The sequence below is a fragment of the Carassius auratus genome, chromosome 32, assembly GCF_003368295.1.
Source record: "Carassius auratus strain Wakin chromosome 32, ASM336829v1, whole genome shotgun sequence".
Lineage (NCBI taxonomy): Eukaryota > Metazoa > Chordata > Actinopteri > Cypriniformes > Cyprinidae > Carassius > Carassius auratus.
The window spans coordinates 19,370,327-19,387,915 of NC_039274.1; the positions used below are offsets into that span (position 1 = coordinate 19,370,327).

Genomic DNA, 17,589 nt, shown 5'->3' on the forward strand with positions numbered 1-17,589 from the left:
TGGTCATACAACTAAATATTAGTTTAGTGATTCACAGGATTGCTAAATCCCAGAAAAAAAAAATGTTTGTACAAAATAGTTTTGAGTTTGTACAGTCAAAGGTAGACACTGCTATTTTTTTGAACACACCCCTTTCAACTAATTGCCCAATTGCACAGCCTTAAGAGCGTGCATATCATGAATGCTGGGTCTTGTTTGTTTTCTGACAATCTACTGAACCTACTAGTAACTTGTTTGCCACGTAGCAATAAAAAATATACTAAAAACCTTGATTATTCTGGTTAGTCACATTGTACTGCTATTATTTTGAACAATACTGTATTTCTGCATAAATAAGACCCAAAGGATCATCAGATTTTCACACAAGTACTGAAAGTTAACAAAGAGATCCAATCAAACAAATGAGATAAAAAATATATACTTTGTAATTTATTTATTCTGGGAAATGATCCAATATTTCAAATCTGTGAGTGGCAAAAGTATGTGAATCCTCAATTTTTAGCAGTTAATTTGAAGTCCATCTATTGGTGATTGGAATCAGTGGGGTGTCATTCCCTGTCCTGTTTTATTTTAAGAACAGGGATCTTTCAAAGTCTTATCATGTTTGTGGAAGTGATTCATAGAATGAACAAAGAAGATCTCTGGGGACCTCAGAAAAAAAAAAAAAAAAAGTTGATATTGCTCATTGGGCTGGAAAATGTTACAAAACCATCTGTAAAGAGTTTGGACTCCACAAATCCACAGTCAGACAGATGGAGGATTCAAGACCACTGTTAAACAAGACATGTAATAGACTGTGAGGTTGCAAAAACCCCCTTTCTCTTCTTGGTTTCTGAACACTGCTGCTGGTCTGCAATTTGCTACAGATCATGTGGACAAGAAGCCAGAGGGCTACTGAAGAAATGTTTTGTGGGTGGATGAGACAAAAATTAGTTTAAAAAAAGAAAAATGGGGGGGGGGGGTAAATGAGAAGTGCTATGTTTGGAGAAAGGTAAACACTGCATTCCAGCAAAAGAACCTTATCCCATCTGTGAGACATGGTGGTGTTACTATCATAGTGTGAGCCTGTTTTGCTGCATCTGGGCTAGGACTTGCCATCATTGATGGAACAATGAATTCTGAGTTATAGCAGCAAAATTCTAAAAGAACATCTGTCTGTAAACTGAATCTCAAGAGAAAGTGGGTCATGCAGCAAGACAACAACCTCAAGCACACAAGTCTTTCAACTAAAGAATGGTTCAAGAAGAACAAAGTTTGATGTTTTGGAATGGTCAGTTCAAAGTCAGGACCTTAATCCAATCAAAATGTTGTGGAAGGACCTGAAGCAAGCAGTTCAGAGAATGAAACCTGCCAATACTGTACTGAGGAATGGGCTAAAATCAAGCCGTTGTGTGGGACTGATCAGCAGTTACAAGAAACTTATCGCTGCAGTTATCGCTGCAAAATGTGGTCAGACCAGATACTGAAAGCAAAGATTCACATATTTCCCCACTCACAGATGTGTAACACTGCGGTGACAAAGAATATATTATTGTCTCACTTGTTTGACTGTGTTCTCTTTGCCAACTTTCAGAACTTTCAAATTCACCAAAGGTCATGTACATACTGTACACAAATCAATCATTTAATTTACCTTCCATGTTGTTTGTCCTTGTCTATGTCCATACTGTCCCTTAAAAATGAACAGTAAACAAATACAAAGCTTAAATAGTTCACAAGTCAACCTACATAAAGTCATCTGAATGGGAAGATGTCCTGATTTTCAAGTAAAAGGGCAAATTATTTCTCAAAACCACATGAAAAGTATTTATTACAAATGAATTCCTCTCTTCCTCGTCTATAAATGACTAGGATAAGAACACATCTGATTAATTTCTCATAATTAAATGTAATTGCAGGATAAGGATCCCACAATATGGTGAAAAGTACACTGACTTGATATGATCTCATGCACCATCAGCTCCAGTTTGGTTGTTTCATAATGACTTGTTTCCTAACTGACCAGAATGAGAGGAGTTTTACACATTGTTTTCCTGAGGGCTTGACACTGATAACATCTACCACAGATTGTATTTTCCTCTTTGTTAAATAAATGTGTTTTTTTTTTTAATTAGAACAGGCTTTTTACTCACCTAAACCTGTATGATCTCAAATATAAGCTTGATGGATAATATAATACAACTACATACTCTTATTTGTAAAAAAATAAATAAATAAATAAATACATCACTTGATACTTTTTATAAGGATATGCCAATTTTATCTTTTTGTGTAATGTTTGCACCTGATTCACAAAAGTATTTTCTGCAAACATTTATGCACAATAATTGCCCTTAAAAACGCTTTGCTCTTTCTCTCTGCATGAAGTTAGAATGCAGATACCAAAGTTGCTGGACTGCATTTGTCTTAAAACAAGAACAGACTGCACAGTTGTCAGTTGGCATGTTTTCATCCATACTCACTGACCATTCACTCTCAGCGGATTGTGTAAACTGTGAGATTGGGATGAGGAATCTCATCCATGAAGTCTCAGATCTAAGAGGATAACATTTTTATTGTTCTCATAAACAAAAGGGTAAGTTAATATATTTCTATATTTTTTTCTTTTTTAATACGATGAGTAAACTGATTGTCCTCAAAAAGAGACACACAAACGAAAAGGTACTCTGACAATATCATGGTATACTGATGTTTCAGTGATTATATATATATATATATATATATATATATATATATATATATATATATATATATATATATATATATATATATATATATAGTAATTTACATGTTTTGTTTTGATACTTACTCAAATGAAAATCCATCAATTCTGTGAAAAGAAACATAATTCATATGATTTAATTAAATGCATATTTCTCCCCAAAATAAAAATTATCACAATTTACTCTCCCTGAAGTTGTTTCAAACCTGTATGATTTTCTTCTCTTCTGTGGTACCTAAAATAAAATATTTAGAAGAATGTGGGTAACCAAACAGTTTCGATTCCCATTGACTTCAATTGCATTTTTCTTTTTTTGTCCATTCCATTCCATTTAAGTCAGTGGGAACCGATGAACTGATGTTTGGTTACCAACATTCTTCAAAATACCTTCTTTGTGTTCCACAGAAGAAAGAAAGTTATAAAGGCTTCCTGAGGGTGAGTAAATATTTAATTTTGTTTTGACTAAAAACTATAGAATATGCTAAATCATAGAATGTTGATGAAATGGTTTAGAGCTGATGAAAAATTTAATTATGTGACAGATAAGTACAAAATCAGGAATTTAAGTGGAGAGCATCACACCAAGTTCCCTCCCCACTCCAATTCAAGTCCATTCTGGGTTTTTTCAGTTTCTTGCTTCACACCTGCTTCCTGCTTCTCACCATTTACATATGAGAGGGACACATTAGTATAATGATTAGACTGTGTGAAATAATTTTATGGTTATGGATGATTAATTTTTTAAAAAACTTTTTATCCAAGAGCCAAGAGTGATGTATTACCCACAATTTTAATGTTTACATCAGATTTTATTCATGGTCTCATTCACATGAATCCATCAGTTTTCTTCTCATTCATTTACAGTGGGTATAGAAAATAATCACACACCTTTAAAATAATAAAATTTTGTTGCTTTGCAGCCTGAAATGAAGACAGACACAGTTTTATCTAGCTGTATTTCCTCAGTGCAACTTATTAAATTCAAGTGAAAGACATAACACCAACATGTTTTAAAAAAACAGAATCACTGAGTTGAAAAAAGGATCACCCCCTTGTATCAGTATTTTGTTAAATCACAATTAATTACAGCCTTTAGTCTGTTGGGATGTGTCTCTACTAACTTTGGACATCTAGACTTTGCAATATTTGCTCACTCTTCTTCGCAGAACAGCTCAAGTTCAGTTCAGTTTGATGGTGAGAGTTTGTGAAATGCAGTCTTAAAGTCATTCCACAGATTTTCAGTAGAGTTTGAGTCTGGGTTTTGAGGACATTCACCCTTTTCTTCTTCAAAACTAAACTCAACTACTCCAGTCCCTGCTTTAGAGAAACTGCCCCAGAACAGGATATTACCTCCATGATTTACTGTAGGAATGCTGTTATTTGGATAGTGAGCTGTATTGGATTTCCGCCAGACATATCATTTAGTGTTGAGGCCAAACAATAAAATTTTAGTCTCATCTGCCTGAGAATCTTCAATGTGCATTTTGGCAAAGCTTAGTCGTTACTGGATGTGGCCTTTCTTGAGGAGTGGCTTTTTTCTTGCAACCCTCCCATACAAGCCACATTTGTGGAAAACTTGTGATACTAGCCCCATTTACATGAAGCATTGTATTATAACCAGTTTAAAAGACCAATCTGACTGAAAATACTCCATGTAAACACCTTAATTGAAAGAAAATGCCCAGACCATTTGAAATTTTTCAGTTGGATTGAAAGAGATGGTATAAACCTTTTCTTGAACCAATCAAATGAAAAATTACACCATGTAAATGAGCTGATCTGAGTACTTTGTGTGTCTGTCCTTCTGTGCATGCCTGGTTTTGATGTATCAGGTGTGTGTCCTCAGAATACAAAATGGTGGCGGCGGCAAAATCAAACTCCCACCTGTCGTTGTTATGCACCTTCATCCACATGCTTCGGTCTTCCAAGGAGGGAGGGTAGAAAACTGATGCTTCGTAGCAAAACACCATGACCAAATAGGCCAGATTCTTGCACCCACCTTCTTCTTAAAGTTTGCAGCAACAATGCATAGTCTCACTGTTACTTGATTAAAATAAATACAATGCCAAACTAACGCAAGGATTAAATGATTCACAAGCTGTTTTTGCATGTCACAAAATTGGAGTGGTGGTCAGCACACTTAAACACCAGGGACGTATGTATTAAACTTATCAGAAATGCTCTTAAGAATAGTCTTAAGATTTGACTTAAATGCCAAAATTCTGAATAACAATAGTAGTATACACTAATAATGTAACTAACATAAAACTATTTAGTTAAGACACAATATTTTAGTATTTAAATTATTGATTTAATGCTTTGCATTGTACACAATTATCACAAATTGTTACTGATCTATTGGTAAATCTCCTTGTTTACTTTTGGAGCACTGATGTGAACATCAATGGCTTCAACAACTCTAGTAAAGGTCACAATCACAAAGTGGCTTTATTTGAAGCATGGCTTGATGGTTAGCTGGAAAGTCAAGGAACTGCCATATAGTAGTGGCCAAAAGTGATGTCTGGCCTAGGAAAAATTAACATCTTCACCCTTAAAGGGGTCATATGATTTACATTGTTCCTTTCTCTTTGGAATGTTGAAAGCTCTTGGTGCATAAAGAACATCTGTAAAGTTGCAAAGACTATAGTCTCAAATCCAAAGAGATATTCTTTATAAAAGTTAAGAGTCAACCACTCCTACCTAAAACAGTTCATTCTAACACACCCCCACATGCCTACGTCATGATTTGGGAAGATTTGCATAACGTCTCCCAAATGTTCATGCAAAGAAAGAAGCTGTGTTTTTTTTGTTGTTGTTGTTGTTGTTGTTGCCACCACCATGTTGTGGAGATGCGGTGTGTTTCATTGTGACAGCTAAGCTACTTTGTTTGGCCTTCCAAAAGAGGGCACAGCTAGAAATCAATAGTAGTAGTAGTAGTAGCCCTTTATTGTCACTAGTCACAAGTACCAGCGAAATTAGCCATCAACCTGTCCATACATACATACGTACAATATGACATATAATATAATATATAACATTTATATCTTCATAGGAAATCGTTCTCTCCTCCTCTTTGCTGGCATCTTCTTACTCCTAATTGGTTAAGGAGACCTCTCCAGTTCTCTTAAATAATTTTTGGAGCTGATATCTAGTATTAACATTTAGGAACCTTTATGAATCACTCTTATTCTTAAGACCAAGAAAAAGAGTAAAATTACATCATTCTTAGAATTTTGACACACTTGAGACTAAAATTTAACTTTATATAGCAGCTTTATATATATGGGCCCAGATCGGTTTATATAACATCCTATTTAAACAGTCAAAAATAATCCGTCAAATCGGAATTATATCAGTCAGAATTGCAAAAAAAATTGTGATTGTGAACAGGGCTACTGTTTTCACATGCACACAATGATTACTCTTTGTCATAAATTCCTGCAACTGCTCGAGAGCTGTAGGCCTCTTGGTCACCTCGCCCAGTTTGGAGTGACGTCCTGATACAGGGAGGGTCTGTGTTGTACCAAATATCTTCCACTTCTAAATAATAGGCTTCTATGTGCTTCAAAGGCATTGATAAAGCCTTTAAATTTTTATTTTTTTATCCATCTCCACCCTTAATTGATTGTTTGCTTCAGTTGCACTACCAAGGACTGAAATGCTCCAGGAAAGCTCTTTTCATGCTGAACTGATCGAAATAAGCTGATCACAGTTGAAAGTCAAATGGCTTTGAGCACCATTGAAAAGCTTTTTAGTAATTTTTAGGAGGGGGGACTGATCCATTTTCCAACTCAGTGATTATGTTTATTTATTTATTTTCTGACATATTGGAGTTATATCTTTCACTTGAATGTTATCAGTTGGACTGAGGAAATAAAGCTGGACAAAATAAAAACTGTGTCCGTCTCCATTTCAGGCTGGTGATTCTTTTCTATACGCACTGTGTGTACAGTATGTGTGTGTGTATGTATGTGTGTATAGTTTTATCAAATCCAGATCATCATATGAGTCCAATACGTCATATCTTAGAAGTAGTAGTAATAGTAGTAGTGGCCCTTTATTGTCAAATATATATGTTCATATTTCATTAATACATTATTTTTTCAATCTTATTGCTAAGAGAGTATCAAGTTTGTGCTCAAAATTATGGATTCATAGTTGTATATGTGATGTTTGTTTTAGAGTGATATCAGTGATATGCTTTGTACCACTTACGTATTGTAAAACATTGTACATTAAACAGTATTACAAATATACAATATTATACATTATACCATAATATGCATTTTTGGGGGGAATGTGATACATTGTACTAGATTCTCCAAATTACAAAGAATAATACTTATCTGAAATATATATTTTTTTACCATTATAAATGTCTCTGCTGTCACATGATCAATTTTACTGCATCCTTGCTGAATAAAAGGTTTTTTTTTTTCTTTCTTACTGACCCCAATCATTTGAATGGTGCCATATGAACAGAGTAAGAGGATCTGTTAGGACTTGCTCTTACTGATAGTCGGTGATGCTGCCCTTCCTCTTGCGGGTGTAGTCCATGACCGTTGAGCTGCTGATCAGATCAGTGGAACTGGGAGACATGAACTCATTCATCGTGGAGGAGATGTCCATTCTTTGGTCTGCCATTATATCATCTGCAAAAAACAAACATAAATTTAACCCTTCAGTTTCTTGTAATCTGTTATGGTAACAAAAATATTGAAAGAATTCTGCAATTTCTTAACTACTTAAAAACTTAACTAGGCTCTGCAAGGGAAGAAAGTTGTGGTAAAGAAGGATATATAATCTCCATCTTAACAGAGCTCGAGCATTTCATAACCCAGACACGAGAGAGGGTTTTAGATGATGTAAGTGAGCAGACAGCCACTCCTGAATGTTATACGCAAGTCTGAGCAAAACAGTGAAAATATTTTTTTTAATCTAAAAAAATAAACAAAATTTTAACATTAACAGATTACATTTAAAATATAAAACGAAATGTTATGGCCTAAAATGAATATATTGCTGATTTCCTGCAGGGATGGGCAGTATTTTAAATACAGGTATTTGAAATAATATTTTGTTTTTAAATACATTATTTTTGTATTTAGTATTTTTGTAAACTTGTTGATACAGGAAATCAGCAGTCTAATAAAAATACTAAGATTAAATGTATTTAAATACAAAATAATTTTACATGCATTCTGTCGTCGGACTGATCATTTACACTTTTTTAAATAGTTTTTATACTTTATTATGATAGTTTATACCTTATTCTGCACAAGCTATAGTAGATTCATTAATCCTACCCAATACCTATAGTTACACATTGATTTCTGCTGTGAAATCTTTATTGGTTTGTAGAACGTAAACAAACAAATAATTGTATTTTGTTAGTATTTCATGACAGAAGCAACCTAGGTTTACTTTATTAAACACACATCATTTCTAGAAAAACTGTGTTAAATAAAGGTAACACATATTTTACTCAACTTAAAACACAAAGGCATTTTATTTGTATTTATTTTTTTCAATAAACTGTTCTATTTCAAAACATTTGCTATTGCTATTAATATACAGACAAAATCTTTAACTACTTTTTGTATTACAGAAATACAGAATTTGTATTTTGATATACTGTAAATATCCTAACTGCTTCATTTCACATTATGTGAGGAGACATAACCCGTTACCCCCAGATTACCTCATCTGTAGATTAACTCTATTACGTGGACGCTTAAGATATTGCTTAGCTTCTCAACATAGTCTAGTTTTCATCTTAAAATAGGATACATCTTTTTATTACATATTACTGTTGTAAGCCACTAAATTCCCAGAATCCATCTGTCACAGACTTGTCATATTACTAACTTGTCTGTATGCTTCACATTCACATTTCATGATGCAAATTACAGGTGTGAATAGAAGCAGACAGGTGTCAGTCTGACTTGATACTGTAAAGAGAACAGATTGTGCCAATACATAATCGAATGTGGGCTGCTGATGGCGTGGAGAGATCAGGGTATTACAATACCAGGTTTAATTGGGTTTCACGGCACTCTGGACCTGTCAAGTGTCAGCTGGTGAAAAGTAGGGCAAAGATTATGTCAAGTCATGTCAAAAGTCATGGCCTTATGACAGTAATAAGAAGAAAAGAAGCCATCTTGATTAATTCTCTACATTTAATCATCATGCACCCCGATGACAATATCTGTGAGGAACTGGAAGTCAAATGAGAAAATATATATTCCCGTGCCTAATACTTAATAATAATAAATTACATCCAAAATTTTGTGCCTTCTTGTGCAGGACTTAAGCAATCAAACATACAATTTTCATCGGGTGGACAATAGATTAGATTTTTGAAAAAAAAATATAAAAAGATGTGACCAGAATATCATAGAGGCTTGGGAGTTGGCCAGTAAGTGACCACCTACTGTAGCAACCATCCAAAATGCCCTAGTAACCATCTAGAATACATTTGCAACAATGTAGCAACACCCTGGAAACCACTCATATTCTCAAATAGGCAAGAACCATTCACATTTAATAAAACAAATTGCTCTATAGATGAACGTGCAGTCAAAGTTTCAAGAGTTAACCTCCTGAACTTTCAACAGGTTATAAAATGTTTTTGGTTTGTCAAAAGTATAGTTTTACATAAGAGATGTAATGGCCATTACATCTAAGCAAATTTATCCAGGTCTAAAAATATTTATAATGCATATAGGTCATTTAACAATGTATAACACCACATTAAGCTAGCTAGTTTTTTTTATGGATCAAAGAATTGAGCCACCATTTTAACTTAGCCCATAACTGAAGTTAAGTTAAAATAAAAAAAAATAATTGTGTTTCCGCCAAAATCAGTATTGTTTATGGGCGGTATTTTTAAAGTACATTTTTTATTTTTTCACAAAATGCGATATTCGCCGAGTTATTAGGTCATATTTTATACCTTTTTTTCCAACCCCCGACAAACGGCAGTCTGCTTTTTTTGCAGAATGTGATATATATGCTCAACCAATCACAGCGCACCATTCCACACACTCTAGACAGTAACAGCAGCGCTTTGAATACACCTGGCATCTTAGTTTTCCTCATCTACTTTGTACTTTGTTATCAACAAACAAGTGCCACACAATAATTCGCATTTGATTGTCTTGTGCATCTCATCAGTAAAGCCGGTTCTTTGATTAATAGCCTACTAGTAAATCTCCATCACATGCTTTTAGATCGAGCGACATTTAATACACAGAGCGGAAGATCACTGACAAGCTGCACTATATCGTGTTCATTAGATGAATCGCATTTGATTATGAATGTGATATTGCGTAGTTTGTCAGTGTTAGTGTTTCTATTAATGCCATATATATTTTTGTTATTACTGCACATTTCAGTAATCAACTAAATGAATGTAACATGGCAAAGATGAATGTACTTTTGGAAGTTGAATGAAAGGGAAATGTCATTTTGGGATTTTCGTGGTCTAAAGTGATGTTGTTGTTCATGTTCTTGTTCATGATGACATTTTCTTGTATTGCTGTAATTAATTTATACCATTAACAAGATGACTCATTGAATTCATTCTGGAAGTGATGACTGATGGATGTACTATTTTACTATCCCCAGTCACCAGTCCAGTCACTAGCTCAGACCAGTGTGAACTACATTTCTCAGCATCCCAGGACAAATGAGGACTTACCCTGCTACTTCCTTGGGTACTTACCTGTCTTCAGTTCCAGTCTTCACTAAGCATTCACTAGCCAGCATCTAGAACAAACAAAGGACTGGTTAAGCCCAAGCTAAGTGCTTTCTAGTGATGAGAGCGAATTGAGGCACAATTGTATTGGGAAAAAATTCACTTCTCTAAGCTTTTCAACATGGTTTATGTTGTGGCTGTCTAGTGGTCATAAAAATTAATAACACTTTCCAAATTTCTGTGTTCTATTATAGCTGCTGCCTGGTTTCACATCTGGTTCTACAACTGATTCTTTGTTTTATTGTATTGTATAAAATTGTCCATATATTTTGTATAAATTGTGTTGGTGTAATGGCAGTAAAGTAAGTAAAATAAATTAAACAAATTAATATATTGAATCTGCGATCTGTCTATTTTAACTACTTGGTTTTCAGACGAACTAAGCTTCAAATTTCATTGATCACGTGCTTTTGGTAAAACTAATCAAGCTCCAATACAATGCTTTGATGCGCAGTGTGCTGCTTTTTTAATACAAGCTTCGGAGCTTCCATGTTGAGCATAACATCAATAGTCCAAACTTCATTGAATTATATACCCACCTCTTTAACAAGCAGCTTTTCTGAAATACCTAAGAATAAAGACTAAGGGCCCTATTTTAACGATCTAAATGTAAAGTGTAAAGCGCATGGTGCAGGTGCATTCAGGGCGTGTCCAAATCCACTTTTGCTATTTTAACAACAGAAAAACAGTTCGTGCACTGGGGCTGCATTTTTGGAATGGAATTATCTTAATGAGTAATGGGCGTAACGTTTAATAAACCAACCAGAGTCTCCCATTCCCTTTAAGAGTGGATCGCTATTTACATGTCGGAATTTGTTGGCGGAAAAGCTGAACGCTTCTCAAGCAAAGAAACTGATCTGCTTGTGCTCGCAAGCAGATCATCTGCGGGACAAGCAGGAATCCACCAAAGCTCCATGCAATGAGTCAGTTAATATATATGTGTTTGTATTGCAACAATTGTTCAATTAATTAGCCAATTTAATTCATCATTATAAGTAGTAATAGGCTGAATTGCCTATAAATATAAATAGGTAGCCTAATTATAATAGACGTAATGACTATCCAACATTACATTTTTATATTTATGTAGCCTACACAATAATATTATTTTACACCGTAATCCTTTTGTTTTTAATATTTGGCATGTTTGTGTGATGTGCATCCCTGTGTGTAATAAGCAAAGTCAATGCGCACGGTGGACCTGCCCAGAGGCAAATTTTCAGCCAACGTGCTCTTTAAATAACAAAAAAAATATTGCACCATTTACTTCAGACTTTAGACCAGGTTTGAGTTGGTCTATGGTCTAGTCTATTTTCAGCTCCTTAAAAAAGCAATGTGCCAGCAATGCACCTGAACACACCTCTTTTTTAGACCAGCACACCCATGGGTGCACAATTGGGTGCAAATGCATTTGCTAATTAAACGACATCGTGTTGAACGGGAAAATGCAAAAATGCATCACATTCCGCCGGGTGTATGATAGGGCCCTTAGTTGTTGACATTATCTCTGAGACTTTTCCTTCTGTACTTGTGTCAGAAACCAGACCTAATTCCAACAACTATGGACACCCTATCCTCTAACCCCGTGAATTTCCTCCTCTCCATTTTCCAAGATGGCTGTCCAAATTAAGGATTATGTCAAGGAATTTCTCTATATTTCCTACAGGGTACCACGGAGTGATGACACCCTGAAGAGTGCAGATAAGACAATGATCTGTTTCAACAGATACCGGCATCAGCTACCACTTATTCTCTAAAGCACTATCTTGATTATGCACTGTGGCTAAGTGGCTTGTCCCTCACTGTTGGTGAGGTCACTGACTGCCCTATGGATAAAACCGTAAACCCCATGTCTTCGGTCTCTGCTGCGACAGCTTCAGTATAGTCACAGCAAGTGCTTCCATATTCCCTTGGGTGAGGAAGGCTATCTTAAATAGCACAGCTTTGGTGGCAAAGCTTGCGGATCCACCTGCCTTGTCCATCAAGATGTCTCTGGAGATGAATTTCACACCGCAGTGCTCAAGTCCAGAATCCAAACCCAATCAACAATCATTAATTAATTCCAGTGAGTAACAGTCCCAAGATCTACTCCTTAAAAGTGTCATTTCCAAAATTTGTTCAAATAAATAATTTTCTCATGCTCCTCAGGTTCCTGAAAATGAAGTTATGGATTATGTAATTCCCAAACCTAACACAGTGAAGCCAGCCCTCCAGATGGTTCCAAATCAGCCGGCCGTCCACACGGTCCCAAGTCTGACATCCTTCCAGGACATGGCCTTTGAGGCTATCTGCTTTACATTCCAGTCCATCCAGATATGCTTCGGCACCATCTCCGCTACCGTGGTGGTGGTCTGCTCCACCATGGAGATCTTCAGTTCCATCTACATTGCTTTGGTGGTCATCTGCTCCAGTATGGGAATCTTCTTTTGCTCTGCCATGGTGGCCTTTGGCTCTGTGTCAGAGGGACTCAGCTCCATCTGCTGTGCCTTGTTGGCTTACTATTGGCTGGCTCCACCCTGGCTTGAATTATCCTGGTTTCTTCCTCCCTCTACTGCCCAGTTGGGCCTATTTTTGTGTGAGGTCACACCCTCCGGGAGGGGGGAGTACTGTCACGATCCACAGTGACCAGTCCATTCACTGTCATAGTTCTCAGTCACCAGTCCATTCACTAGCCCAGTCCACTGGGAAATGCATTTCCCAGCATCCCTTCTGGTCAAAACTTTTTATGCAGTAGTCATATTAAATAAATATGACTGTTTGTAAAAGGAAAATGTATTATTAAATAGTTTTTTAAAGGAGGCAAATTTATCTTTAAAATTGCACATGGGTTTGAATCAGATTCAGTTAGATGGTCAGTTTACACCCAAATGGTGCATCTTACCCACTGACTCAGATGAACATACCCCTGGGGTAAATTTAGCACTTTTCTATATATATTAACAGTTAACAGCTTTTAAAATTATATTAAAATATAAAAATTATATATTTATAATATAGAGCTCTGAAAACATAAATCAAATGAAATCAACCACAAGATCATATCAAGACGATGTAGGTTACATGAACAGAGAGGAAACCAAAGGCATAGCTTGTGAAGGTCATAGAGGAAAAGAAACAAGCAGAAATTCACAAAAGCGGCAGTGAATGTAGGTCACTTGAGTAAGTCTGATCACTTACAAGATGTTATTATCCTAAAAAGACAGGAAAAGGTCTTACGTGATTTGTGTTGATTACGGTTTTCATGAACAAAATGATTAAATTATATTGAATATTTTGGTATTTAGGAAGCATAAAATAGTTTAAAATAGTTCAGTACATTGTTTAATAATGTCCAAAACACAGCTTTAAGCAACAGTTCACCCAAAATTTTAAATTCTGTTATAATTTACTTACCTTCATTCTTGTCATAATTTTGCATTACAGTATGCCAGACTCGGAGATGAGAATAGATATGACATTACATATTAAAAAATTGCTAATATTGCTATTGCTGTGACCCTTACGTTTTTGACATGTCAAATCCTTTTATTTTGGTGGAATGTTAGTGAAATGCTGTAATCTAGTATCTACAAAAAGTTTACAATTATGTGAATGCCAATTAAAATAAAGTGAACTAAGTGCACATTCCTTACCCAATAGCACATTAACCACATTAACCCTGCTTTTAGATAGATAGATAGATAGATAGATAGATAGATAGATAGATAGATAGATAGATAGATAGATAGATAGATAGATAGATAGATAGATAGATACCTTGGTATTCATAGTGCCACATTATTGATTGATTGATTGATTGATTGATTAAAAATCTGTGATTTAAGGATGAGTAAATAAATATATATGTATATTGCTGGATGAGCTATACCTTTAAATTTGTTGGGGACATTAATTTCCAACATTATTTCCAAATATCCACGTACCTCAAAAAACAGCACTGGCTTCTGCGGAAATACACAAAACAGGCACTGGACTTAAGAGGGCACAGACCATAGACAGATGCAAAAAAGAAAAAACAAAAAGAAAGAGCATATAAACACTGGTAAAGCAGCATTGTTCCACTGAACTGCTGGGCAGATTGTATGAGGAATCATTGGTAGTATCAGCTGTTGCGATGAGTAATGTCTGTGACTGCGCAGACAGCAGATAGGTTCTGTGCACAATGCTGTACAATTAGCAGAGGATCATGGGAGGACAGAGACTCTGAGTCCAGCTGAACATGCTGCTTAACTGTATAATCGCCACCCAAAGCAGCAGATGCTGTGACCTCACCTGCACAGTGTGAAGTCTGTCAGAGAGGTGTCAAAGTGCACTCTGATGCAGCACACTGCCTTGCAAATAATCAAGTGTCTCACAGCATGAGAACCAGGCTGATTACTGAGGCTGAATAAGATTTATCAGTGAAGATGGTGGGAACATTCTTCACTGTCTATCTATCTTTACCTAGATCTTTCTCACAGAACTACTCACTGCTAAGACTTCCTGTTGTACACTACTCATCAGATTAAACACAACTGAACCGATGTTTCCCATGATCTTAAAATCATACAATTCTTAATTGAAATGCTTAAAATAAGTCTTAAAATTTGTATCTAAAGGCTTAACGATAAAACATTTGAAATTAGTTTTGCAGACAAATATAAATTGTGCCTGTGTATGAAATTTTTAAACTGTTTAACTTGTTAAACATTTTTGCTTTTTAGTCACTAAACAGTATTATTTTATCTTTTGTATGTATTAAGAAACTCCTTTTTTATTCACCAAGGATGCATTCTATGGATTAAAAGACAACTATGTAAGTATAATATATTCAATATAAATACTGTACTTTTAATTTTATTAATCAAATAATTCTAAAGATGTATCGGTTTCCACAAAAAAAAAAAAAAAAAAAAAAAACATTATTAAGCAGCGCAGCTGTTTTCATTGATAATAATAATACATGTTTCTTGAGCATCAAATCAGTAATTAGACTGATTTCTAATGATGCTGAAAATTCAGACTTGCCTTCACGGGAAGAAAGTTATGTCACAGTTGATAATTATACTATTTTCTAAAGTATTAGAAACATTAATAACAAAGAAAAATAAAATTACCGTAATTAATATGTGTAATATGACTAGACTCTGATAAATAGATTGCATTTTAACATTCTGTCTCCAACTTACATTTGATGACAAAAAGTGAAACTACACAATACCACAGATTGTTTTTGGACATATAGTCATACCATGGTATTATTTGAAGTATTTCTGAGTAACATGTAATGATAATTAGGGAACAGGCACAAACCAGCACTAAGGTACTGCCACAGTTTTAATGTTGAAGTGAAGTTCAAAAACTTTTCTCTTTCTCTAAATAATTATTATCCAGCTACATTATTTAAACTTCTACTGGCTGATCCACTGGGTGATCCACAAATATGCTACACACACAAATGAAGGTTAAAAATGCAACTACGTTGCCTAAAACACATGCCTAATGAGGGATGTTTAGACATGCTGTCTTTACCATGACAGAGCTGATGAAGCTCTAATGATAAGAAACATCTTTCAACAAAATGAAGTCAGCTGCTTATTACTCAAGCTTTTGCTTTAAAATTTTACATCAGACATTAAGGGGATTGAGAATAAATGTTTATGTTTTAATATGTTTAAAGTTTTCGTTTTTTAGTCACTACATTATTTCCCATACACATACATTATCATTTTGGGTCAGTATTATATATATATATATATATATATATATATATATATATATATATATATATATATGTATGTATATATATATATGTATGTATGTATTTATTTATTATTATTAATTGTTTGTATTAATATTAAAACGAAAATTATTACCAGTTTTATGCTTGTGTTCATGCCCCTCTTGACACTTAAAACATACTTTGCTAGTATCTTTGTTTTAAAAACATATATGTGTGTGTGTGTGTGTGTGTGTGTGTGTGTGTGTGTGTGTGTGTGTGTGTGTGTGTGTGTGTGTGTGTGTCAGTGTATAAAAAAAAATCTAATTCTCTACTCACTTTGCTTCAGTGTTTTACATCAGACATTATAGGGTGAACTAACAATTCAAACTCAAAACTGAAACTCAAAAATGTTAAATCCAAATTAATCCCCAAAACACCTGAAACTAATACTTCTGTCTCTGATGCCCAGTGATTCCCTAAAATTCTCCACAAGCCAATGAAGGTTACAAATACAACATGATGCCCAAAACACCTGCATGCCTGAAGCTGAATAATGAAAAATTATGCTAAGAAATGTTGCCTATAGGTAATCATTGGATTCTAGATACATCTGTGTTCACCTGAGGAAAAGGGCACGAGAGCTGATACTGTGTCATGCATACAGTCACAGAGGGATGATACTTATAAAAAAAGTTTTATTTAAACCATTTTAGTTTTTTCATCAGAAATGTGACAGTCAATGAATAAGTCACAGTCATTTGACCTCACATAACCTGATATGGATTTAAAAGAGAAGTGTGAGTGTGGAGCAAATGTTTCTATAGTAGCATAACTTACTAATTTTGTATGCACCACCGTGACATAAATATGAAATTTTGAGAATGTGGAAAATTATTGTTGTCTCGTACCCGGTCGAGATCTTTAAAACTTAAATGTAGCCTATCTCGCGGTGATTAGGGAATTAATTAAATCGTACAGCGGTATTTACGCATAATCAACAGACAGCACAGTTCAGCGTCTTTATAAACCAAACATGTCTTACTTACGTGAAGAAGGCAGAAAAGCGCATGTATGATGATCAGGCGAATAGACGGCGGTAGGCAATATCATTATACAGTCTCTATGACCTACTTTCCTCCCGGTCTAATAACTACAAGACCACTAACCTACTTATTGAGCCAATGGCATTACAGTGTACTGTAGACTAAGCGATGACTCCTTTGTCCAATCAGAAATCGCTTTACCTATCTAACATCCAATCAGAAAACACGGGGATTTGCAACTTTATAAACAGTAAACAAAGTGCTAGTGGTGAATTCCGAAACAACGTTACCTCGTTTGTATGTCATGCAAATTATTATTAATTATGTTAAATTAACACTAAGGGCTCTTAGGGTCAGACTCAAA

The 17,589-nt window shown here is 35.0% G+C and overlaps 1 protein-coding gene across 3 annotated transcripts in view; it reads right to left on the reverse strand.

The window, feature by feature from the left end:
• The window catches only part of LOC113051765 (aryl hydrocarbon receptor nuclear translocator-like protein 1), a 26,971-nt gene extending 9,623 nt beyond the window's left edge, over positions 1-17,348 (reverse strand). The window contains exons 1-7 of one of the 3 annotated variants that reach the window (XM_026215816.1): positions 17,229-17,335; positions 14,405-14,454; positions 10,425-10,492; positions 7,236-7,374; positions 2,810-2,830; positions 2,467-2,535; positions 1,634-1,672 (exon numbers count right to left, since the gene is read on the reverse strand). In XM_026215816.1, the coding sequence (XP_026071601.1) occupies positions 1,634-1,672; positions 2,467-2,535; positions 2,810-2,830; positions 7,236-7,366 (260 nt within the window). In that variant the 5' untranslated portion in view covers positions 7,367-7,374; positions 10,425-10,492; positions 14,405-14,454; positions 17,229-17,335. Of the gene's footprint in view, positions 1-1,633; positions 1,673-2,466; positions 2,536-2,809; positions 2,831-7,235; positions 7,375-10,424; positions 10,493-14,404; positions 14,455-17,228 lie in introns of all 3 variants that reach the window. The other 2 variants (XM_026215817.1, XM_026215819.1) reach the window with 2 other exon arrangements.
• Between the last annotated feature and the right edge of the window lie 241 nt (positions 17,349-17,589).